Genomic DNA, 26111 nt, shown 5'->3' with positions numbered 1-26111 from the left:
TCCTGCTGCAGATGCTCTTGTTCACACAAACATGATCCACAGCTGGAGGGCACTTTTAGACACCTGGGCTGAATTCCTCCTCTTCTTTGAAATCCAGGAGCAGCTGCCCTCCAGCACCTCCCACCTCCACTGCCTGAGCCTGCACAGCAGTTTCTCTGCTGGATGTGAGATCCATCAGTTCTGATCAGCTCGTGTCAGTGCTCTCTTCAATATAAAAAAGCCCCTTGATACCTGCACTGATAAGATATATTTCCTAAAAACCTTTTCAACCCCTCAAATTCTGGTGGAATTTAAAACTATGCATTAAAAAGAAGAAAAAAGAAAGGGCTTCTTCACAAACTTCCAAAGACAAACCCTGTTGGTGCTAGGCAGTGGGGAGCCTCTACCAACAGGCTTGATCCAAACCCAACTGCCAAAGGGCATTGTGCAGTGGAGAGCTTCTCTAAAGACCCTGATTTTGCCTTGTAAAAACAGGACCCATTTTGTCTGTTCCGACTCCACTCTGCAGGACTAACCAGTCCCTCCTGCTGCTCCCCCACCCCATACACTCCTCCTTCCCTCTCTTTGTTACCTACAGACTTTTGGGCACTATTTTATCAAAAGAGCTTGTTTCTTTGAACTCTGCCTGAACAGCAGCTCAAAGCTTTTGGTACTGCCTCTAATTACCTCTAGCTGGCAGGGCATGTTAACTCTCATCTTCAGCTTTTTCTGCATAATTGCAGTCAGAAAATGTGATGACCTACTGCATGAAGCATGTTCAGTCTACATGGGAGACATTCTTTATAGTGGGTGTATACTCACCTACCTCTCCCTTCAATCACACAAATTCATCCATGTTTTTTTTCTGCTAGCAAAATTTTTAAGAACCCAGCATAGCATCTCCTTTGCCTCTCTCTTTGAAGAGGCCAGATTCCTCTTGCTGCTAATTGGAAAATCTCCTCCTCCTCTCCTTCTGTAGCCTTCAAAGCAAAGATATCAGTCCCAAGCAACCTATGGTCCACATGGCTCAGGCAATTTAAAAGCAGTTGCAGGTGGTAACCCAGCCTATCATGTAGCGTTAGTCAGAAGATCCTATAGCCACTGGGGGTCCCATCGTGGAACGCTCAAATAAGGGGTCCACTGCTGCCATCAGTGCCATAAACAAGATACACGCAGGAATTATTAGGGTGAAGACAAGCAGGTAAACTGTGTTGAAATCACAGAATGCTTTGAATTGGAAGGGACCTTTAAAAGTTATCTAGTCAAGCCGCCTGCAGTAAGCAGGGACATCCCCAAGTGGACCAGGTTGCTCAGAGCCCCATCAAGCCAGACCTTGAACGTCTCTAGGGATGGGGCTTCCAATATCTCTTTGGGCAGCCTGTGCCAGTGTTTCACCACCCTCATAGTTTCCTCAATCTTTCCACCAATTTCACTAGAGGGAGCTCTAAGACTAGAAAACAGTATTGGCAAATACAAAGGCAACATGCAGAAGACCACTTCTGGATTTTGTGGGAAAATCAGTTGCTGGTAACTGCACTGAAGATGCCATGCAATTTCTGGTGGGCCTGGAGGTTCTGGAAAATGCAACTCAGATCTGTGCCTGCTGAGAGCAGGAGGAATAAGTGCGTTACAAGACAATGTGCCTGGATGAAGGGATCGAGTGCACCCTCTATTTTGCAGACCATACAAAGCTTATCAGGACCATAGATCTGCTTGAAAGTAGGAAGGCTCTTCAGAAAGACCTAGACAGGCTGGAATGATGGGCTGAAGCCAATTGTATGAGCTTCAACAAGGTCAAGCGCTGGGTCCTGCATTTGGGTCACAACAACCCCAGGCAACGCTACAGGCTTGGGGAAGAGTGGCTGGAAAGCTGCCTGGTGAAAAGGACCTGGGGGTGTTGGCTGACAGCTGTCTGAACATGAGCCAGCAGCATGACCAGGTAGCCAAGAGGTCTAACAGCACCCTGTCTTCTATCAGTAAGTGTGGCCAGCAGGACTAGGGAATCGACTATGGCCCTGCACTCAGCACTGGTGAGGCCACACCTCGAGTACTGTGTTCAGTTTTGGGCACCTCACTACCAGAAAGACACTGAAGTGCTACAGTGTGTTCAAAGAAGTGCAACGAAGCTGGTGAAGGACCTAGAGAGCAAGTCCTGTGAGAAGCAGTTGAGGGAACTGTGGTTGTTTAACATACAGAAAAGGCAGCTCAGGGGAGACCTTATCGCTCTCTAAAACTACCTGAAAGGAGGCTACAGTGAGGTAGGTGCTGGTCTCCTCTCTCAAGTAACAAGTGATAGGACAAGAGGAAATGGCCTCAAGCTGTTCCAGGGAAGGTTTAGATTGGATATTAAGAAAAAATTACTCACTGAAAGGATTGTTAAGCATTGGAACAGGCTGCCCAGGGAGATTGTAGAGTCACCATCCCTGGAGGCATTTAAAAGATATGTAGATTAGGTGCTCAGGGACATGTTTTAGAGGTGGGCTTGGCAGTGATAGGTTAGTGGTTGGACTCCATAATCTTAAAGGTCTTTTCCAACTGAAACATTCCAACATTCCAAGCACAACAGAAGCAATCCACATTCATTTTTTTCTCTTTATGCTGCTTCTTCATACTTGCAGCCTTCTTACTCTGTGTACAAAGCTTAAAGGTTTATTTTAAACTTCCATTTTCCAAAAGTTTTTCCATCTGAGACCTAATTTCTCACAAGAGTTACTGAGTCAAGGGAGCTCTTCACTCAGAAGCAGGGCCTGTGTAATCAGCGTTCAAAAATCCAGGTACCACTAGGACAAACCTATCAGCTCTGAGACCTCCCTTTCAACCCACCGAGTAGCTAGGGCTGCAAGATTCTAGTAATAAATCTGGATGGCTATTATCTATTAACTCTGTATTATCCAAGTAGCACTAATCAATAGCAATGGGGATGATGAAAGGTACAGCAACCTCAGAAGCCAGGGAGAACTCCAGGTAGATGGCTCTGCCTTATTTCCAGCAAGAGAAAATCAGTAAGAACTTTAAAGAATGAAATCTGTAATCCCCACAAAGCATTACTGACTGCTGTCCTTTGCAGTCCTCTGCTTCCGAATTTTGCAGCATTAAGATTAGAGAAAAACAGTGCACGTCTCAGAATTCCAACTCATACAGAGATTGTCATCTTTTCACAGCCTTCCCATACTCACCCTCTGTTTACAAACTGTCCTTTGCTGACAGTATCTGCTTCAATACAAATATCCATGAAGTCTTCAGTGCGCTAGGCAAAAGAGTTCAGAAACCAAGCGGTTAACATTTCAAAATGCCACACCCATGATACTGCAACCTGTTCACAAAATGCCCAGTTCTTTGTCCCACCAAAGGAGGCAGAAGATGCATTTGTGCATTTCATGCTTTTTCCCACTCTCAGTTTGGGATTTGGATTGTAATTTACAGACATTAGTAATTTCTCACTGATGACTATTCAACAATAAATATGACAAGAAGTGAAATGATGATTCACACATTTGGCTTCTTGTTACATTTCACACACTTACTAAAGACAGTAATAGCAGATCACTTTGGTTAGAAATACTTGTCAACAGAAGAAAACCAATGGGTCTTCCATGAATTTAAGCAACAGTGCAATGATGCAACATTTGGCCACCAAACACTACAGTAAGAGATTTTTAAACAACACAAATTGGAAGTCAAAGCGTTCTTGATATCATTCCTTTAAACTCCTTACTTAGCTTCTTTTCTATTTACAGTCTGCCCTGAAACCAAGCCTACAGTAAAGCTTTTGCTGGGAAAGCAGCTTTGATTAAGATGCAATTCATTTTTTATGTATTTATTTTAACATTTTTGTTCTGGCAAAAGTCCTACTGCAGATGCAATCAAAATGACTAAAGTAAAGATAAATGCATCTATTAGTATAACTTATTTTATTTCTTTGCTGTATCTGCAGAGACAGGCTTGGCACAGTCTGAGCTGTACCTGTATGGCTTTATCAGCTTTTCTTCAATGGGGTGGCCTAGCCATGAACCTGAGGTGAGACAGAACGACATGAGTGGCTGACAATACTCAGCAGATGCACCCTGGTATCCATTTGAGAGAGCTGTTGTTCAGCTTTGATGGCTACAGGGACAATGGTTTCAAGAGTGGGAGTTAAAACCAGTTATAAGGGGTCCGCATCTGTAAAAAATGCAGTATCAAGATACTTCCATCTCTAGAAACAGAAAGGTACAGCTGCCCTAACAAATTCGTCCATTTCTGTAGGCTGTGCAAGAGACCTGAGAACCCTACATCACTTCTTTGTTCAATACCAGTAATAAAGTGTATCTTGAAGGCATAAGGGAGAAAAAAAAAGACATTAATAGCTAGTCTGTAGCAATGAGATACTTTTACTTTACATCATTGACTCCAATTCAGTTCAGCAACCAAAACTGTTCTGTTCAAGTGCCATTTAGAAACACTGAAAAAAACAAAACCTCAAATACTAGTTTCTGTCTAGCTTCTACATTACTAGGACACTGGCGGTCCAAATCAGAAGCCACTGAAGAAACTAACCTTTACGTAGTAAATTCTAAGGAGAAAACAGGAGAAAATTTTAAGGCTAGATTTGCCTGTTTGGATTTGTTTCTCTGATCCTACAAAGGTATCAACAGAAATTTTCAGGTTCTTAAGGACCCTGAATTCTGAGCCAGAAACCTGTTGCACTAAATTCAGCACATCCTGTTAATCTCACCAGTATGGGATCCCTGTGTTAATATTTTCCAGTAAAATTAAAGACTGACATCTATTCAAATAGCTTCCACAGCACTAAAATTGCACCAAAGCACAGATATAAGCCTAAAACAACTTTTAAAGCAGTGCATGAACAGCATGAACATGCTAAGAAAGTGATGACAGGACCTGTTTTCCGTGCCCCCTTGCTTCTACCCTTCCACAACCACCTGCATTTTCTGTCCTTCAGCTTGGTGTAGCCCCTGTCCCTTCTCTCTAGTTCCAGTTCATTTTAACTCTTTACTAGCAAAAAGAGAGAGAAGAAGCCACAATTCCAGGCAGACATTCAGGTCAGCTTCCTTCCAGCACCAGCTGACAAAAGAGAATCTATCCTCCAGAGGTCAAGAAGAAAAGGAGTGCCTATGTCGATGCTTGTGTTTTCCCCTGGGCAATCCTAAAGCTTCTGTTTGGCTAGTGAAACCTTCTCATTGCACAAACTGGTCCTGATCCTGCTGCATCCATTTTACATGGGTCTCCAGTGCTTTTACACTGGCTCTGAAACTTGCTCACTTGTGGATTCAGTCACGGGCCCCTCCTTGCATGGGACAGTAAGTTTTATTTGTACAGACACAAGAATGGGAGTTTAGCAAGACAGGAAAACTGTCTGCAGAGGCAGCATTTGGCATGCAGTTATACTGTGGTCTTACCGCCAGATCAAGCTGCCTGTTTCGCGTTGCAATGGAAAGCTCAATGGTGGACAGATTCAGTTCCTCCCAGTCCTCTGGGGCTACCTCCTGGGGGACTTCTGCAAATACAGAAAAGGAGATATCACTAAGTGGAATTTAATTACACAGATCATCATTCCACTGCTATGAAACATGAACCATCAATGGCAGCTGTCAAAATTACTCTGACCCATTGTGAACACTAGCTTCGTTTCCTTCCAATGTCAAAAGCTTAAAGATTAAAAAAGGAAGCCTGGGAGTACTGAAAGAAAGAAAAAAATCAGCACCAGTATTTGCACAGTAGCAGGAACGACTGTGGCAGCATCATGCGGCAGCCCTGTGAGTCCTTATGCCCAGGCACTAACAGATCTCCTGGGCTAGCATCATAGGAAAGTTTAGAAAACACATGAAGTGCTGCTATCAACAAACAAGGAATGCAGGGTTCAGATGCTGAGGTAACATATAGGAGATATTGTTGCGCGGGGAGCCCCAGATTCACGACACATTTCACAGAAGGTTCGTCAGTGTTCCGCTTTAATCTGCACAGGCAGCTGTATTTATACACTCGGTGACCGATCACACATAGTTTATACTTTCGTATTGGTTAACACTGCATAGCCACGCTCTATCCCCCTACCCCGATAGGTTAAATGTCTCTGTCCACGCGCCAAGGCGCTGACAGGGTGGTCTCCTGCTTGCAAGTTCCGGCCAAGCTTTGATCTGCGCAGACGCTGTCGAGCTGTCCCCCATGTCCTTCCTGCCTAGAGTCTCAAGGGCACGATGCCCTTGAGGTTCACCTCCGGTATTTCATCATCTTCCTTGTAGCCTGAGCTGAGCATAAGGGCTTCCAGAATGCCATCTTGTGACGCAGCTAAAATTCCCTCTACATGATATGTTTTCTACATCTTTTCTATAGGAGAAAGCTCCATGGTTCAGTTCTCACATACAGGTCACTTAGTTTATGCTTCTGTCTAAATCACCTCTGCCAGCCAAGAAGGAATGAATACTTTGCATCACACTATGTTGTACAAAATACACTCTCCCCTTCCTTCTGCTGTCTGCCACGAGCACAGCCTGGCTAACAACCCAACCCAAGAGAACCTTCACAGAGCACACCAATAAAAATTTATGGTACGGAAAGAAATTTAATGTACTAAGAGAAACTTAAGGCTTCTGCATGGCCTGAGTTTTATTGTTCTATTTTAAGTAACATTTGTTACTCTTGTGTCAGCAGCTCTCCCCATCCTGGAAAACAATGGCTGCTCCTCTGTCACCAGCTCACTAAGAAGCCATTTTACAGGAGGAAGATTTCAAGGAGCTTAACCCTAAGTGTCAAGTATCACCTCTCGAGGCTTCTATAGCAATGGCAGGCAACTGTGAGCCCAGGGAACACCCTGGGTTCTTTACGCGACTGCACTTCTGTTCATGAGACAGTCCTGCACTGGCGGGACAACTCTGTTTCATTTCTGGCAGATACCACTGTAAGTAACTTGACAAAACCACAGTTTTAATAAATAAGAAATATTACGACTAATAATATTAGAATATGAAAGAAGAAAAGTAAAGCAGGAAAAAAAAAAACTCTCTGATCTATAGATGAGCAAACCCTGCCTGTGAGTTTATGCCAAAATACACACACCTCACCTTTTGGAGGAGGTGACCAGTATAACCGAAGTCGTCTGTAAAGCCTCACATATAAAGGAGGTCTGGGCAGTTTCTCCTCTGGCTCTTCCGGAGGTCTCTCAGTTGGACCAAGATACATGAGAGCAGCTTGATGTTTCTGAGGCCATTCCTTGGATTTACATGGTAAGGAAAGACAGAAGATAAAGGGCCTTTTATTCAGCATCCATCTGTTTATTCTGTTCAGTCCTTTAGCCTATTTCTTCTCTGCTCCCAAGTACTCCTGCAGAGCTACCCACATCTCACTGCTGTCTCAGCCTAGTTGGTGGCTCTCTATCTCAATTCACATGTGAGATGACATTTTTGAAGCTTGAAAAAGATTACTCATAGTTCCCAAGCCTGATAATCTACTCCTTTGCCACACAGAAGTGAAGCATTTTCCTCTCTATAAGCAGAGGGTTAAAGGGATGGGTTTTTTGTTGCTGATGTGTGGCAGGGTGACACAGCTGCTTCTGGCTGGAGGGAACAGCCAAAGCTGGCAAGGTCAACATTAATGTTTTAAAGCACAATTGGTTTCTTCATGGCACAAAGGTAACCTCAAAGAGCAACAGTGCAGTAGGGGCTAATGCAAACACACAAACACCACAGTGCTGTGTGCAGCCACTACAACCTGGCAGACCTTTACTCTCCAGCAATTCAAACAATCAAGTTTTGACCTTATAGCCCTGTGCTTACAGACGTCAATACAACACATCTTAAGGCAAGTCAGGTGAGGTTTATAAAACATTTGAGGGAAAAAAAAAAAAAGGTAGTAATGTAGTAACACACTGTTCTCAGTGATATTTCAGGCTCCAGTGTCAGGAACCAATGGGCTACAGAAGAACCTTATATCCTAAGATACTTCCAGATGCTGACAAAGTTTATTTCCTCTAATTTTCTTTTAAAAATAGCTTCTGGAACACTTAAAAGACAAGACCTATGGAGAGAATAATATGATTATTTTTAAATGCATATACTAAAATAACTCAGCCAAGAGCACACGTACTAAATACAATTATTTTCCTATGCACAAACTCTAGAAGTAGTTTTGGACTGTGACAGCACAGGTTGTTAAGCTAATTCACCTCACACCTCTGAGAGCAAGGAAAAACTCCACAGTCATACTCAGATAATAAACAGGACAAAGAGAGGTTCTATCAGAAGGGCAATACACAAACAGTAACTATTAATGATTAAAGGGAAAAGCAGCAATGTTGTGATAATTTAAGTTTGTATATTTTAGAAGAGATGATAACACTCATATCAATGCCCCTACCAATATCAAAGGTAAGCTCTTTCGTCTTACACTGTTTTCAGCTACAAGTCATCCTGCTTCAAAGGACAGCTACAGCAAAACCAGAAAAGATGAAGTACACAGCAGCAAAGACAAGCCAAGAAGAGATTAAACTCAACAGTCTGGAGTAATTTATTACAGAAAATAACAAAATAATAACATAAGAGGCACATAAAGCAATAAATACCACAATTAGGGGAGAACTTTTCTACCTTCATAGCAGAAAAAGCAGGCACTTCTCTTTAATGTCCAACAGGTTAAACAGATCTGTTTAATGTACAGTGACTAGTTCACCAGTGAAATCCACTGCCACTAACTGAGGCTAAGGACTCAACAGAAGTGAGAAAGAGGCTGGAGGGAAGTGAAGAATAGTTTCTACATAGAATGCCAGCACACTGAATCATCATCTCAAATTTCCTGAGGATGTGGGGAGGGAAAAAAAAAACCTTTCATGGACACATTACCATTTAACTCTTCTTTACAGGAGCTTCCTATTAAGGAAGCATGGGCTCTATCACAATCTGATCTACTGTACCAGCTCCTGGGTATCTCTACAGCCTTTCCTGAGGCTCCTTATATGTTCAGAGAGCAGGGAAAGCATGTGAATGAAAATGCCTCACCCTTCACGCAGGTTAAATTTTAATCTTTCCAGGATCAATTTTAAGTAACAGAGGGGCTTAAGGTGAGATATAAGCTATTCACCTTCACGTTCATTTCACTACACATGGAAGTCTGATTATCAACGTGCATGAGCAGTCTAATTATAGACACTTCTGCCAGATAAATAAATGAGAATGAAATGTTATCATAAGAAAGACTGTTGAGAAAAGGTGGCAGTGCATTTAATGGCTATCTTTAGCACCACCACTGCTCTCGTTCAAAGGTGGTTTCTGGCTCCCCCTGGTAATCCTGCAGCAACAGATCCTCAGTAAAGAATTTTTTTAAGTATTCCCCCTCCATCTCTTCTGAAGTCTATCAACTGGTAGGTTTTTAACAAGTCGAATTTTGCTCCCATTTTATATTATTGCCAGAATCCTTCACAAAAGCTTGCAGATAAATGATAAAAAGTGTAGTCACCTTTTTTATTTTCCAACTATAAAAACACTTTCCTTGCAATTACTCTTTACCTTAAATGTACTGAAAAAGTGAGCTGCTTTGGTTTTTAGAGGCCCAAGGTACCAATACCTGAAAAAAAGAACACAAATACAACTTCTAAGATATCCAGGGGTCACGACTGAAAGGGAGAAATCCTGCATGAAGCCAGAGCACAGACTTGTTTGCCACTGAAGTTAGTGCTGCTGTAAAACCTTTAGCTTTGTGATACTATGAGACAGTTTGTACACATCAACAGCAGCTCAGAGATTTTGCCTTTCCCAAATCACTGATCACCAAAATGCAGTATACATGGAGGCAGCATGACACCTCTGTAGCAGAATTTTACCTAGCTATGTGACACAACTGGGAATGATGGAAAGGTCTGTGCTCTAACCGCTGGTGGGGTCTGTCTCCACAATAAGCAATAAAGAATGGGGTTGGAGGAAACAAACAAAAATCAACAGCTTCAGTGTTGCTGTTCAGCAAACACCCGTTTGCCCAAAAGGATTCTCAGATCAAACCCAATGTTTTACAAATTAAAAATCCTGCCAGCCATACAGCACTGGATAGAGTCTAAAGATGTGACTATATTTAGGCAGGCTTGGCACATTTTGATCACTGCCTTCCACCAAAGAGGGTCAACAGATGCACATTAAATACCATCAGCTCAAGAGCACTGCAGATCTATGTATATCATTAATTACTAAGGTGTGCAATTGTCACACCACTCCCATCAAGCCATGATATTGTCTATAAAATAAAATAATAAAACCTCAAAACCATAAAGCAGCACCATGTTTCCACCAGGACAGTGGTTAGCAGAGGGACAGTCAGTCAGGCAAATTTCTGGAACTGTGGCTTATGGCTTAAGTCCCTTTGTAGTAGGTGCCTGGTTTTTGGTACTGGAATACCCAAAATGTTTCCTTAGCCCAATAACCCATCTCTCATGGGGACCAAAATCAGATGAAGAGAAGTAAAACAAAAGGCCAGGCACATGTGGCGCTTGTCCCAAGCACACTCTGAGCACCCATTTATTTGAGCCTGAAGTGCTTTGCAAATTGGACATGTTTTCCATGCATTTGAAAACATTCATGGAAGAGAACAAGGCCTGAGAATGTCCACGCTGCCCCATGCACAGAAGGCACTGTCATGCCTCCAGCACCAAGTCCAAAAGACTCTGATGAAGGGAACTGCTGCAGGAAAAGATGTGAAGGCTGACACCAGGCAAAAAAACAGGGCATGGGCAGGAAGTCCAGTAAGAGTGCACAGGGAAGAGAAGTGCACTTCCTTAACCTTGAGGCTGAAATTAGCAGGAGATCCTGCAGCACAGCCAAGACAGCACCCGCAGAAGCTACCAAGAACGCCCCTTCCTTCCCATGGACAAACACCTTGACCGTTTCCTGCACCTCCCTCATCCCACATCACCTCTCAAACCTACTCAAGTATTTACCAGACAGACTCCAGAGGTCTGCTACCTCTTGCTTTCTGACAAGGACAGGTCATACACAAAACACATGGTATTTCCTTATAGCTGTGCAGCAGAGGCATGTGCTGCAATTCCTCTGTACCAGTCTGAGAAGTGAACCACTTTGGCCTGGCTGCTCCTTCACCAGAAAACACTAGTCATTTGATACACAGGCAGTGGCACATTAAACATCCATTTGGAGAAAGCCCAACAATTATTAGTTTAGCATTCAGAGAGCAGTCATCAGACAGCACAGTCCACGCCATTTCTGGCAGGAACTGAAGGGCATTTCTACTGCATCTGATGTCCCTTGTTGGAATTAAGTTACAGAGCCTACCTGCATCTTTTCATTGGCAGCTGATGAAAAACAACAGCCTTTTACTTTACTTAGACTTTACTCAAGGGAGAGCTTTTCCCTCTGATACAACCTGAATGAAGTTCCAGAAGTGGGCACCACAAGGCAAGCAGAAAGTAAATACTTAAAAGAACAGGTCAGCACCAAGTATTTATTTCAAATTATAAAAATGTCAAAATGTCTTACACCCTTGAGACCTAACAAGGATTGGGTGCCTCTGCCTGTCAAATGCTGACATACAGAAAAGACTTCTTTACAAGAGGGGGTATGTCATTTTAGGCAACAGATGCTAAAAAAAAAGAAAATGTAGCTTCAAAACCCCATATTTTCTTACTTGCTAGCTTTAACTCCTGCATCTCTGTAGGATCCCCATCTTAAACCAGTCACTGCAAACACAGGCTGCTCCTTTTCTCCCTGTAAAGAAAAATAAACATTGCAAAATTGTTTTCTCTTGTTTCCAGCTTTGGTTTTTGCAGCTAGAAAAATATAATCTCTCTATAAAAAGGGATTTCTGATTAATCCCAAAAGCGAAATTTCACAGAAAAGGTATGATAAATAGCCAACAGAAATAAAGCCAAGCAGAACTTAAGTGTTATATATTCTATCTGCTCCCACAGAGGAACATAAGAGGTGGAGTTCTGAACAGGTCGATTGAGTTTGCACACCCAGCAATAGCCATTTCACTTTGTGGATATTGTCAGCCAAAAGCAAAGAGCTGTGCACAGTGATGCTAAGTCCTTGTTGCAGAAATGTCCATTTTACAATATAACAGGAAAATAATATTCAAAGACCATACTGAGCATAGCCAAAGGTTTTCCCATTTCAAATTTTTCAGTTTGTAAAAGAAAGCTATTAACTCCACAATACATACGAATGCATTAAACCAGCTCAGACAACTATTGTTATCGCTCACCATTTCTAGAGAAACATCAGTGTTAGTAAGTTTTGTATTTATCAGCACTTTCTGAGCCTCAAAATAGATGTTCAGGCATTCTGGTGTTTTCCCCAGTTTAGACTATGTGTTGTCATAGCATAGACACCAGGACTGCTGGTATCATAAACCAAAATCAGTGATACCATTACAGAAGAGAAAAGCAGTCCATATGAAAACAAACAAACAAACAAAAAAACACCCAGGAGAACAGCAAAGTTTTAGGAACACTGGCTGCCAAATAAGCAGATGCTTATACCTTGATCTGCAAAACGTCAAGTGGAACTGTCTCTCCCTTCAAAATGGCCAATGTAGCATTAGTAATATGTCTGGAAAACAAACAGGAAAGAAGGAAAAGAGTAAACTTTAAAATTATACTTTTTTTCAGCAAATACAACAAACCCAGGGAAAGAACTCTGACAAAGTGTTGCAATTCCTTGTAAACAGAAAGCAAACTGGGTGGCTGTGACACACAACAAAGCCTACGTCCTAACAAACAGCAAAAGATCTGAAAAGCAAAAGGAAGTTCTCAGTCTAAGCTTTTCAGAGATTCCTCCTTCTTCAGCTGATCTGGCAGATCACACACCAACTCTGTTACTTGCTGGTTTGGATACTTAATACACTAAGGATCCATATCATAATTTTATTTTATTGGTGGCTAGTGTAACAACCCAGGAGAAAAGGGGATGGTCATAAGATTGGTCTCAAATCATGTGTCTGGACTCAATTGCCTTAGTATGTTTGTTCTGAAGTTTTTAATCAACGTAAATCTACCTATCAGCAGTGCTCACGTGGTTTTGGTCTCCATTAAGTTGTGGACAGTAGCTAAGGCATTTTCTCATTTCAAGTCAGAAAGTGTGGCACTAAAGATTTCGTTACCAAGGTGTTCAAGCTCATAAAGAAGTCTCTGTGTTCAGACCTTGATGCATGTATTTCATTAAAACCCCTTCTTTGTTTTCAAAGTTGTGTAAAATTTAAATTCCCCATTGTGCACACTTCCAGTGTCTCAGCTGGACAGGGAAAACAAAAAAACAAAGCCAAATATAGTTTGCAGACCCAGCCCAATATTGATGTGAAGCCCTTTGCTTCATTCAGCCTAGAACACTGAGGCAGAGAAGGAAGCTGTTCTTCCCTCAGCCCTTCTTTTCTCCTAATTTTTATCTTTCTGTAAGACTTCTACAATTCCTACACTCCAAAGGTAAGACCTAATAGTGCTGAAGGAACCAAAGCCCAAATATTTCTTTTTAAAATATAATTCCTGAACTTCCTAAGTCAGGTTCTGTTACTGGTCTGGACTGTTAAGCAGCCTATTGACCAAACTCCTTTCAACTTCACCAGTATGCTGCAGTCTCACCTGCACAGTTCATTACCTTGGGACAAGAAGATCATTCATTTCAAACAGCTTCTTTAGAACCCAAACATAAATTATTATTTTAATCTTAGCTGCTGATTACAGCCTTGTCCATCTTGCTGAGCTTCAAAGCTCTCTGATAGTTTTAATGAAGGATGTTATGCCAGTTGGCTCATGGGCTTTATGTATGATGGATACCAGCAAGGGTTCCGCAAAAAAGAATATTAATGAGTTACTGGGAGAACCAGAGTGAACAGATTTCAGGAGCAAGGAGAAATACATTCATTAGTATGGGAGGAGAGGAAGGCAAAAAATTGAAAAGAAATGAACTGTGGGAAAAGAAAGATGACTTGACTAGCCTTTTTATTTTACAAGTGGCCAAAACAAATTTACAACAAACTGAAATGGAGGCAACAGATGCAGCCAGACTGGATCACAGACCCAGATTTTTGGAGAGCTGCCAGCATTAGTCCCATCACAAGGACAGGTGAGAAATCAGTAATGGGATCCAGCCTTTCCCATAGAGATATTCTTGTATGCCTGACTTTGCAGGTGTTAATCAGGTTGTAAGTGGACTGATTTCTAGAATTCTGAAACTGGAGAAGAGTTGCAAAGAGGCAGCTTTATTTCATTTTGTCATATTCCTGCTACCAGTGACTATTCCTAAGAGGTTTTTTTTTTTTGAACATGCCAAACTGAGCATCACACAATCACAGAGAAATTAGCCACAGCAATTGATTTCATGTTCTAATAATACATACATTTCTTTCTTTTATTTTTTAGTCAGTTTTTTGAAGTCATTAATTCACGCAGATCCAGAAAACCATCAGGCTCTGCCTAGAGACTGCCAAGTTCTATGTAGCATAAAAGAAAAAGGAAAGTATCAAGCTAGCAAGAATCACTGCTCGTTGAAAGCAAACTTAAAACAAACCCTTTCAGATACACAAAATACTTACTGGACTTGATTCGTGCTCTCAGGGTAGAGCGTATGGCTCAAAGCGCATGTCTTCCCAAGAGGTATGAATCCTATAGGAATCTTACTGAAGACAGCCTGGACACATGAGAAGAGTAAATTAACATTTGCATCATCTGAAGAAGCTTCCTATGTGGAGATCACAGCTGTGTCTGATATCACCCCTTTGGCACTAAGCAGCCAATCAGCTCCTTAAATGAGGCAGTAATGCAGAATGACTCAGAACATGGCATCTGAATCTGTGAACCCACTACTGCCAACTGGGTACAAAGGAGTCCTCTGTAATCACTGAGAACATTGCTACATGCAGGTTGGCAGCCAAGTCCTCACTAATGCATGGATTCTGTCAGCAATCTGCCATCTTTCTTAATACTAACAGTGGCATTGCAAGCTCTGAACCTCATTTACCATTGCAAAAATCCCTCTCTGACAGAGTAACCTTCCATGGCAAAGAGATTTTCTCTGTTAAGAAAAGGAAATTAATTGATTCCTCTGGCATTCAAATCATGACACAGCAGAAGGTCTAATTTTTGGAAGTCACTGACCATATTATTTTTCTGTACCACAGTTCAGCAAAAGTGCTTGTTGAAGGAGCAAGTTATTACACTATACCTCATAATAAACTGTGCTTCTTGAAGCGTGTCAGCCAATCAATGTAAACTACCATATATTACAAGGTACCTTCTCCCTCCTGGGCACTACTGCTAGCAGCACCACAATACCACAAATCCTCTCCTCCCACTTCATGCCCACCCACCCTCCCGCGCTATCTCTGTGTCACCTGCAAGTCTTAACACATCTCCAACACCCTTCTCTCATCTTCTTCAGAACTGTTTTACAGCGTGCAGACAACAGGCTGTTTGCAGCTCATGCAGTCATGCTCTGCTCCCCTGGCTGCTTGGAAAACAGTGTTTCTGTAACACCTTGCACAGGCTCTTCTTATCCAGGCAACAATGGTATGACATACCCAAGAAAAAGGGAAGCAGAGCAGAGAGTGAGGGGGCTGAACTGCACATTTCTACTCCTAGGACAAAGTAATGCAAAGGACAAGACGAATGTCCTTGGAAAAGGCACCAACTGGCCCAGTGACAATACTACAATGCAGTATTCCAACCTAGAGTGTGCAGAATGCAGAAATTTCTACACTACTGCAAATCACCCAAAGCTACATCCAGATAATAAGCGAAAAAACAGAAAAGAAAAACTAACCAGTAAAGCCTCTAAACATTTTCTTCCTGTATCTTTAGATTATAGAAGTCTCAAGTGCCAACTAAAACAGTACATTTTAAAAATTGATGTTTCAGAACGGATACAGCCATCGCCACTTTAAAAATACTGGCTTGGTTGCAGAGCTTCTCTTGTCACATTCAGACAACGCAACTGCCTAAACAGATACAATTCTAGCTGCCAAGGATCTCATCATAATCTTGTCTGGATCATTTAATTGAGTTTTTGCCAGCTCCTGCCAGAAGGTTTTGGGAACAATGATTCCCTCCTTTCTTCAATAACACTGTCCTCCCTCTTTAAAAAGAAAAATCTCTCTCATTTCCATTCAGAGTGATCCACCTTGAGAGGTTAAAGTTTGCTTTCTACAGCCATCTGCATAGGTAGATATTCACTGCTTGAAAAAATGGCAAAGCAATCATCATGCTATAGGAGCATGGCCACAGCTGAATTCGTTTTGAAGCCTGTACAAACACCAGAAAAACATGTACTTTCACCCGATGCTTCTGCCAAACAAAGCAGCGTACACAGCTGGTCCACGGGTCTTTGAAAGTTGTGCCTTTGGCTTCTCCGCAATCCCTGCTCTGATGCTGGAAAATTCTCAAAGCCACGGCTTGGGAGACATTGTGCTCCCTGAGAAAGGGAGTGAAGAGCAACGGGCAGGACTGCAGGACGCTAGCATGGCCAACTTACTATGGAACAAGCTGGCTCCAGATTAGTAAACAACTATCCGCGCAGAAGGCAGCTGAGGCCAAGAGTGCACAGTGGATGCACAAGACACTTCCTGTAAGAAAAGAAATTTTAAAAAATGACATTCCCTCACCTCATCTGTTCTGCGGAGAAGTCCAGTTATGACCTGAAAAACATGGGAAATGCTCAGCTCTGAGAATTTTTTCCAGTTACAGTAGAAAGCTACAAAATTCATACTACATGTACTCTTTGGAAAAATTTTAAGGAGCAGCTACTCTTTTATGGAAGTTGCTTACAAGGGAAAGGAGGTACATTCAGCATGCAAACATGGTGGAAATAGGAGGGTTATGAGCGCACCCGAGTATATGCTGGCGGCACAATCAATGCTAGTGTAAATGTTTTAGCACTGAATAATGCTCTGCATAATGCAAAAATATCCCTGGTCGGTGTGCAATTAACAATAATCAAGTCTAAGGCCAGAAGAAACTTACAAATGTATTCTCACCACCTTCTCTTAAGGTCATTGCATTTCATTTAGGCACTGCCTTATGAAGCCAGTAGCTAGCATTCCAGGAAATGCTTTAATAAAATACAGCCTTCCTTGAAAAACAGAGTAAACCCCAGTTCTGCTGGTAGTTCTCTCCTGTCATTAATCACCTTGACAACAGGCATTTATTAAATATATACCATGCTTCCTTATCACTCCCACATAATTTTTAAATTATTTGATTCCCACCTAGAAAAACATGAGTTCCTCTTGGGGAGTACAGATAGGAATGAACTTTGAAAATTAAACCATTACAGCTACGTTACACAGAAAATAATAAAGTTAGATCCATGTCTCCACAATTAATTTTCTCATTCTAGAAAAAAATTCTGGAAGACAGTTAATGTCACACACTTTCTGCTCCCACTCCCCATCACCACTTTTAGAATAATAACAACTAGCAGTTTTCTTGCCCCAAGAAGATTATAATATTGACTGTTTATACAGATACTAAAATGGAAAAATCTCTAGTATTAGTTGTTATGATGTTGCTATGTTATGGAGTCTCAACCTTCTCACCCTCAGCCTGACTATGATTCTTAAGAAACTGGGACAAAGCTTCTGTAGTACCTCTTGCACTGTGCCATCTCCTCCTGCAATAATGATCAGGTCTGTGTTTTCCATCAATTCCAGCAGCTTTTTTGCTTGTCCCTCATAATCAGTCTGAAGAAACAGAAATACAGACGTGAGAACTCAAGTGACTATTTCTAGGATTTCTCTTCTCTAGAAAAAAAAAAAAAAAGAACCATCTACCCATTTGCTTAACGGTTATTCTCACACAGGCACACAGTACTGGCTATTACTTACATCCACTGAAACGTCTTCAGCTAATAAAACAAGTCTGCTGCCTAATACGATATGTGCAAGCACATACACAAAGGCTAAATGAAATAACAGAGCAAGTCTTATTAAATACATCTAGAATATTACATCAATAAACATATTTCCAGGTAGTTCTACACTGAAACAAACCATACTCCTGCAGAAGAAGTCTCAACATCTTTAGCAGCCAAAGTGCTCACACGCATCTCCTGAAACACAAGAATCAGCCACAAAAAAGGCTACCGCCCAACAGCAAGCTGTTGACAACAGGTGGAGAACAGTTTCAGCAGCAAGGAGCTCCTTAATTTTCTCTCTTAGGATAGGACAATGTACTTTCAGCCATTAAAGGCATTAATGAAAGATACATATTAGACCACTTTACTGCTAGTGACTATTAAGCCACATATCACATACTAAGCCACACACCACAGCCTCAAAAACCTGCAAAAATTTCGGAATCCCTTCATGTTTACTTGTTGTTCTCTTTCCAAGCAAACCAGTCTGCTAATTCACACTATTTGGAGCTCAGTGTTCTGCTTTTGTGATGGGAACGTTGAATTATTTGGGGATACACCAAGACATTTTCAATGTAAAAATAAAAGCTTATTTTTAATTAATCTGAACAGCTCCAGTGCACGTCAAAGTTCCTCACTTCTTAATTCTGCAAGTTCAGGCAGAATCGACAATTTCTGCAGTGATGGCCACGCACCAATAGCCAGCACTCAAATATTTAGAGTTTTCTCTCAAACATGAATTATAGAAGGGATACATTAGAAAGACAGACAAGCACATGTACTCCTTTAGCTGAAAATTAAAAACTCAGTACACAGTTTGTAAATTAACTGTGAATTAAAAAGAAAAAGATTAAGTACCAGCTTAATGTCTCAGTATTTATTTCTACCCACAGGAAACCGAGAATTTCAAATGCATCCAGAATTTAATTTCATGTCTCCAAGAGGAGAAAGCAAAGCAGACCATATATCTGTATTAGCAGAACCTATCAGTTCTTACCTTAACTACAGTTACATCCAAGCCAGATAAATGCAAAATTGGAGCAGCATTCTTTTCAAAAAGGGTCCTGGCTTTTCTAGAAATAAGAGTAAAAAATATTTCATTCGTCTGGTGGATCAAAATAATTACAACAGAAAGAAACAAATGAATAACAAGAAGACATCTACTTAAAAACAGGCATACAATCTACACAATCAGTCACTCAACCTGCCAGTCAGGAAAGATGAGATTTCATTTGGTTCAAATGCATTCCATTTCTAGACTCATATCTCAGATGTCAGGTTTTTGTTGCAGTTTTAATAAATGCAGAAGAGGTTATTTAGCTTTCTCCAAAAATAATTTTAAAAATCCAACAAAGCAAGATCTCCAGAAAATAAATTTATTACAAAATCAATGACTCAGCAGACACCAGGCTTTAAGACCACAAAGAAGGCCCATTTAGGTTTTCAGACACTTTTTTTTTTTTTTTTTTTATATTTACTGTTTCATATTATTAAATAAGTTTATTTTATAACTAAAATTTTATCTGGCCTTCTTTGTTTACAGGACTGATGCAATTACTGCCTATAACTGCATAATAAGATAATTATGCCATTAAGTATAAATTCTTACAACAAGTAGAAGCATTAGACTAGAAGTCAATTTATTAACACTCTGCATTTTCCAATCATGGCTGTTTTGAGCAAAAGCACCTCAGTTCAAGGAGTTCCATGTCAGATATATTATTCCTTTGGTACTGTTACTAACAACTTCCTGCTTCTCCCCAAGATGCAAATGATACAAAGCTTAACTGATCAGCAGAAACAGACCAAAATTACTGTTTTTCTGCTAGTGAGCATGCAAAAATAGCAGCCGACCTATTCCAGGAGTCTTGCTCTGAGCCCATATTTAGCCTCTCAGTTTGTGGGCATATCCCTTTCAAGGACAGGTTCCACAGAAGTAATATCACCGCTGGCTAACGTCAAATCTTGAAGCAATCAAGGTCATCTCTTACTTCTACAGTTTTTGAGGACAGAAATGCATCACATACCAAAGTTTGGAAGGAATATGAAGGCACTCTACATACAAAAGAAGGAAAACGTTCAGAACACAGGATGAAAGAAAGATTAAATAGACAGGTAGGCAGATGTGTCTAGAAATCCTTCTTTCATCTCAAGCATCTACTTTTTTCAGCCCAATATTTTTGGTGAAATAAAGTTTGGCATAGTTACATAGCACCAGCTCGGCATCAGAGGGAGGCAAAAATGAGCTCAAAAATCTGGCAGGCTTTTAGTGGATGTCAGAGCAAAAATACAGGAAGAGTGCCTCATAAGTGAGTGCAGGAAGGGGAAATTTTACCCTTTGCAAGCTGCTGGGTTGAGGAACACTGTTGCTTTCTTCAGTGGCATACTAGATGGGATCAGCTGGTTGCCAAAAGCCTAAGTAAGAGAAAAAAGAGCAGAGTTCAGTTGGTCTTCTAAGCACATTGGTAAAACAGTTCAAAATAATGCATCTCTATGAACGTCAGTGGACTTTCAAGCCTTGTGTTGTGGTTTGAGGCTTGGAATGCGGGCGTGACCTTCCAGCAACTGGGAGGACCCCGGGTGAGGGTGAACCATTGTATTCCCTCCCCTTCCCACACACACTCTAAGAGGCAAGAAGTGGGTTCTAATTTCACTCCTGACTTGGAGCTCGGAGAGGGAAGTTGTCCTTTCACTCCGTGGGACCCTGGAACCATTTCTGAGGGGTTTGTATATTTTATTTTTTGTATTTTTCCCCTAATCTTTGTATATATTATTTTCTTTACCTCCCTTTTTCATTTTCTGTTCCTTGTTAAACAATATACTTCATTTTTTTTTCCAAAGTCTCTCTCTCTCTCTCTCGGGGGTGGGGGGGGAGAGGCGAGTACATAGTTCTGTTCCGTGTGGGTCCTGCCCTGAACCCCTTTTTACACGGAACCAGGACACCTTGTGACATTCAAATGACTTCCACCTTCAGTCTCTGTACCGGTCTCCTATTCAAAAAGCTGAACTCTTAGCAACAGCTCACACCACTGCCACAAGTACTCTTTAGCTCATTTTTACAATTCCACCACCGCTTCGTATTTGTCAACATCTGGTTTTCTGCCATGGGCAGAGATCCAGGGAGCTATCCTTGACTTCAAGGTTACTTGCTTTTCCCTCCTTATGTAATTCTCATACACCTTTTCGCATCTTTTTCCACTTCTGTACTTTATTTCTTATCTCTCTTCTGCTCATTTTTGTATTTTTTTATGCTTAAGTCTTTGAAGATATGAAAAATAATCACCAGACAATCTACCCTGACCTATAAGCAAGCACGCTGTTTCTTAGTATTTTTTTTACTTCCTAATTGTCTCCATATAAAAATAATTTAATTCCTCTTCAGCTTTTATTCCACCTCTGAACAGGTGCCTTGATTTTAAATTTGTTTAGAGTTACTCCATACAGCCCCTTGTTCCTTTCAGCTATTTGTATCTATTTCCACAGCTTTGCAGCACAGAACAGGCAAGAAAAAGCAAAGCTTCCATGTATGTTATTTTCCGCTCTGTAAACCTCCTTTAGGTCACTTAAAGGCATCCTCAATACCACACCAAATCAAACCACTTTCTCAAAACAAGGACAACAATATATTCAGCGGTACAGAGGCCCCAGAAACAAAGTAGGAACAAAAGACAACTGTGCTGAACACAAGACACAGTCAACTGTCCCTGGGGTTTTTCCTCTTTATCTTGAAAGTCAATCCTTCTAGGAGCAATTTTTATATTGAAGAAGGTAGACACTGCACACAAAGCACAGCAGATTTTGGTGATAGTTAGCTGTTTAAACTTATAATTAATTCCACTTGCTAACTTCGCTCAGGAAACTTCAATTAAAAGAAGCGCACAGCTGGCTACGTTGCTTAAAACATTCAAATTTCTTCTTCAAGAAAGGAGAAGGAGAGTGGTGGCTGAGAGTAAAGGAATCTTCAAAGAAAGGGAAACAAATCAGTAGCTCTTAAGCTTTACTCAAAAATGAGCTAGAAAACAGACCAACTTATTTTATTGCAATTGTTGTCAGGAACTGGGAAATACAGAGGATCTCTAGCATTTTACAGCTGTTAGAAACAATTAATTATTTGCTTGGGAGGCACAATGTGATGTATTTGCTTGCTCTAAACAACCTAATAAGGCTCAAAGAATTTATGAGTAATGACATAATCACTTCTTTATGTAATATATTTAGACATTTATGTTACATACGGGCGCATTTCTAAAGCAAACACTGATTTTTAAGACAGGAAATAAAAAAATAATGCAACATCTACAAGTCTTTGTTTTAGAGCACAACATAAAGAAAGACAACTTAAAGCTAGACATTACAAATAGAAAGGTATATAAAATTACATATAGAAAGGTATAATTTAGGTAAATCAATTCCTTTTCCAGTTCCTTGTCTACTGCTTGCTCCCAGGTATTGCATTCTGGACTTGTAAGATGATGATCACTATTTTGCAACTATAAAAAAAATGTTCATACAAAGGCTTTATAATGCTTTATAAATTCTAACAGAAAAACTACAAGCCTTTACAGAAAACTATCCCTGCTTCACAGAGTAAGTTGTTTGCCAGCTAAACACAACCTCTTTAAGACATGCTCAGAGTTCAGTAAAAACAATGTCCATCAGCAAGGCCACATTTGCAAAGGAAGGCCACATCCAGCTGACACTGCCTCATTCCAGCGGAAATGTAAAAGGTTTAAAATACAATAAACAGATCCTTTATTATAGAATCCTTCTACGAACATTTGCCATCCCAAGGCGGTCTTCATGAACTGCTATTTAAATTCAGAAATGCATGGTGCAGTCTTTGTATGAGACACTGCTGTAGCAGATACTCTGACAGGAAGGTGAGCACCTCATGAACTTGGTATTGTAACAGGGTTAAAAGCTTTAAAAAATGATGTAAAAATAGTGGGGACCCCCTCACCCCACACTTCGGATTAAACTTTTTCTTGTGTGAGTCTGCCTCTATTTTTCTCCCAATACTTATAAACTATAAACCCAAGCAGCATTTTCCAAGCAATTTCAGATTGTTGCTTTTCTGAAGAATGCATCAGACATTTAATGCCTTACTGCTGTATTGCTGTGTGTTTTCAAGCAGCAGTTGGCACCGACACATCAGTGAGAATGGAAATTACAGCAAGAATTGATTACTAGGCTGTCTGGTTCATTCCGTTCTAATGCAGGAGTCTTCTGCAGGATATTTTCTGAGGCTTTCACAACTGAAATTATAGGAAGCTCTAATGACAGTGCTTTTGCACTTTCATTTATAAGAATAAGCCATAACAGAATAGATCCCATCATTTCATGACTGGAATTAAGAAACAGCAAAGTCAGAATTTCCACAACAGAACTATCTTTGTGTACCAGTCCTTCCTTCGCAGTCGCATCTTTTTGACAGCAAATACACTTAGGTCTTTTAACTTCTCCTTACATACACTTTAGTCAGTGACTTTAAAAAAAAACACCTTAATTTGGTCAGCATGTTTTGAATACTAAGGTATTTACTGCTACTTTTGGTGATATTAAAAGCTTCTATCACTTCGATATTATGCAGTAAAATAAATAATGAAAACAGAAAAACCAAGAATAACTGATACTATGAGTAGGAAATGCATTTGACTCTGAAGCTGTAAGTATGATCTCTGAAGGCAGTATTTTCAGGGAAAGATTTTTCTTTTTTTTTTTTTTTTTTTCATGAGACTTGAACTCCCTTACATCTATCCTGGCATGAAGTTCCATTGCCCAAATCAAGTTCCTGTGAATATTCTTCCTAGAGCAGCAGGCAGGCTAAAATTTGGATTATTCTGGTGTACCAGAGAAGCAGAGTAACCTCAAGGGAAGTTCTTAAATGAGAAAAATAATTCGCAGGCCCCGGTACGTAGCAATGATGGCAGCAGTACCACAGCCTGCAAAATCTCCAAGATCTGGCATGGAGAAGCAAGTTTAGAATAAGCTTAATTTATAAGAGGTAGAAAGACTCTTAAAATCCTACAGCACACTACTGAGGACAGAGAGCCAGTAAGCAGTGTCTGTGAAGTAATGTCACCCACAGGCAGCAGCACTTGCACCCCTGAAAGGCTGCTTATTAAGGACAAGATTTCTTCATGGGAATATTACACTATGGGAATTTGTTCATTGCTAGTTGCCCACGCAGGCCACAAACTACAAAATGCAATAGTCAGCATACTCAGAGAACAGTGATCAGCAAATGGGTTGTCTCCATTAAGTTCCCAGTGCATGGGTTTCAAAAGCACTAGGTCAGTCATCACACAGTCAGGATCAAACAGACGAGGGCAAGGTGTTGAGGACAGTAAGGGAAACTTGCCTTGAAACTCTTACGCAGGTACAGGCTCTGCAGTGGAGATACAGGAGGAGCTGGTGGGTCCCAGCAGAGGCAGGACCAGCTCTGCTCCCCTGACCCCAGCAGAGCATATGCACAGATGGAGTCAAACACCGGTCAGACACTTCATGGGGGTACCTGATCAAAATGACCACCCAAAACCCCATAAAACGCCCCTTGCCTCATTTTGAGAAGATTCTTAAGTCTACAATACACATGTGCAACTTGGAGACCACCCAGCAACTTATATACTCCCCAGAGGAGGACAAATCACTACAAAAACTTGAGAGACGAAGGAATTGTAGCTGACCCACCAGCTACAGACCAGGACCTCGACTCAAGATACCGCTGGATCCACAGGTGGTGAGTGATATCTTTTCTTTTCTCTTATTTTATCCTATCTTTCTTTCCTGTTCTGTCTTACTTTCTAACTCTCTTCTACTCATTTTATATTGAGATTATTAAGTAGTGAGACACCTTCAGCCTTACACTGCAAGTAAGGAAATAGGTGTTCAACCACGTGCCTTTATCCACAATGCTTATTGAGTATCATTAGAAAGAGCCAATAAATAGTTTTGTATTGTTTTCTCAGTCATTGTCATGGCTGCACCACCTCTGTGGCCCTGCCAGGCAGAGGTACCCTATTTTCGGTGGATTACAAAGATTTGCCTCCCTCAACACCCGCCAAGTGGGACGAGACACAAGGTCCCTCCAGCTGAGCACTGACACGAAGCAGTTCGCACCACTCCTGCCCGGAGCAAACCCATTGTAGCGGATCTGAGATCTCAGTTTCCTGTCTTATCAACAAATCGTCTTCCTGGGAGAACTTTCCAGGCACTGAGCAATTACACCTGCAGACACGGAGCTCTAGGTAGCTATGGAAGTAACCCCAACAACAACACTGCCCCGTCCACCACAGCTGCAGCCAGGGCACGGAAGGTGCAGTGCCCTGGCTGCAGCCTGGAGGCCACGCCCACCCTTTGGCACTTCAGCAAAAGAGCACAGATGGCATCATTGTAAGGCTTGTCACGTAGAGAGGGCCCGCTGGGAACATCTCAGGAGCCCTGCACAACCAAGATAAGAGGAAGATTTTAATCTAATTTTATCACTCTAAACGGTATTACCTGGGCTTCTTGGCATGCAGCTCTTCGGAGCAGGTTATCACTATTAGGTAAGACAGAAAAGAGAGTGGACATTAGGTTGTGGAAGTTTAAAACAATTTGCTCATTTTAAAAATGTAAGTACATACCCTTTTTACACACTCTTTGACAGCACTAAAATAAAAAAAATACAGGTTCTTTAAGACCTATTTGACACATTTTAAGGATGAAAACACACCCATTTAAGCACACATAAACAATTCTTTTTTTTTTTCATGTGCACACAAACACCATTCTATAGTAAGGAACAGCAGAAAACAAAGACCAGGATGCCAAGAGTGCTGAGATTACATAAGCTATGAGACACTGTGTAACTGTGATTTATTTTTAAATCGCTATGTAACCATACTCCAGATATAAGGTGAGGGTTTTTTCAATGTTAATACTGCCCGCAATTTACGCTGAAGGTATTTACCATTCTGTCAGTAGAGAAGGGGTTTAAACTTAAGTGTAACTTCTATGGACTTAAATTTTTGTGCATTATAATTGTGAACTCCCCTCTCCATCAGCTTCTAAGCCAAACACATGTTAATGCAGCACCTACCACAGATCTAGGTCTGAGCATGGCCAAAAGCAGTACCTCAGAGAGGTAAAAATCATTCAAATCACCTAAGTGAAGATTAAAAAATAAAGAAGACAGTAGCAGAATTATGTCACTGATGGTCATTTTGGAAATACAGCACAGACTAATCCTTGTGCTTGTCACTGCTGACAGATAGCATTAGCAAGATGGCACACAGGACGTAGTTGGCAGGCAAA

General features: G+C 41.0%; 1 protein-coding gene across 1 annotated transcript in view; it reads right to left on the bottom strand.

The window, feature by feature from the left end:
• Positions 1-25356, bottom strand: part of AGK (acylglycerol kinase) — a gene marked incomplete at its 5' end in the record, with an annotated part of 29420 nt that extends 4064 nt beyond the window's left edge. Inside the window, 12 exons of the mRNA XM_008939555.1 lie at positions 3156-3226; positions 5379-5476; positions 7041-7188; positions 9477-9534; positions 11599-11678; positions 12455-12524; positions 14503-14597; positions 16567-16599; positions 17551-17643; positions 18814-18889; positions 20152-20231; positions 25317-25356. Of these exons, the coding sequence (XP_008937803.1) occupies positions 3156-3226; positions 5379-5476; positions 7041-7188; positions 9477-9534; positions 11599-11678; positions 12455-12524; positions 14503-14597; positions 16567-16599; positions 17551-17643; positions 18814-18889; positions 20152-20231; positions 25317-25356 (942 nt within the window). The remainder of the gene's footprint in view (positions 1-3155; positions 3227-5378; positions 5477-7040; positions 7189-9476; positions 9535-11598; positions 11679-12454; positions 12525-14502; positions 14598-16566; positions 16600-17550; positions 17644-18813; positions 18890-20151; positions 20232-25316) is intronic.
• Positions 25357-26111: the final 755 nt, after the last annotated feature.

This window comes from Merops nubicus, unplaced genomic scaffold, assembly GCF_000691845.1.
Source record: "Merops nubicus isolate BGI_N331 unplaced genomic scaffold, ASM69184v1 scaffold6860, whole genome shotgun sequence".
NCBI classification, from domain to species: domain Eukaryota; kingdom Metazoa; phylum Chordata; class Aves; order Coraciiformes; family Meropidae; genus Merops; species Merops nubicus.
This window is presented reverse-complemented; position numbering and strand designations above follow the sequence as displayed.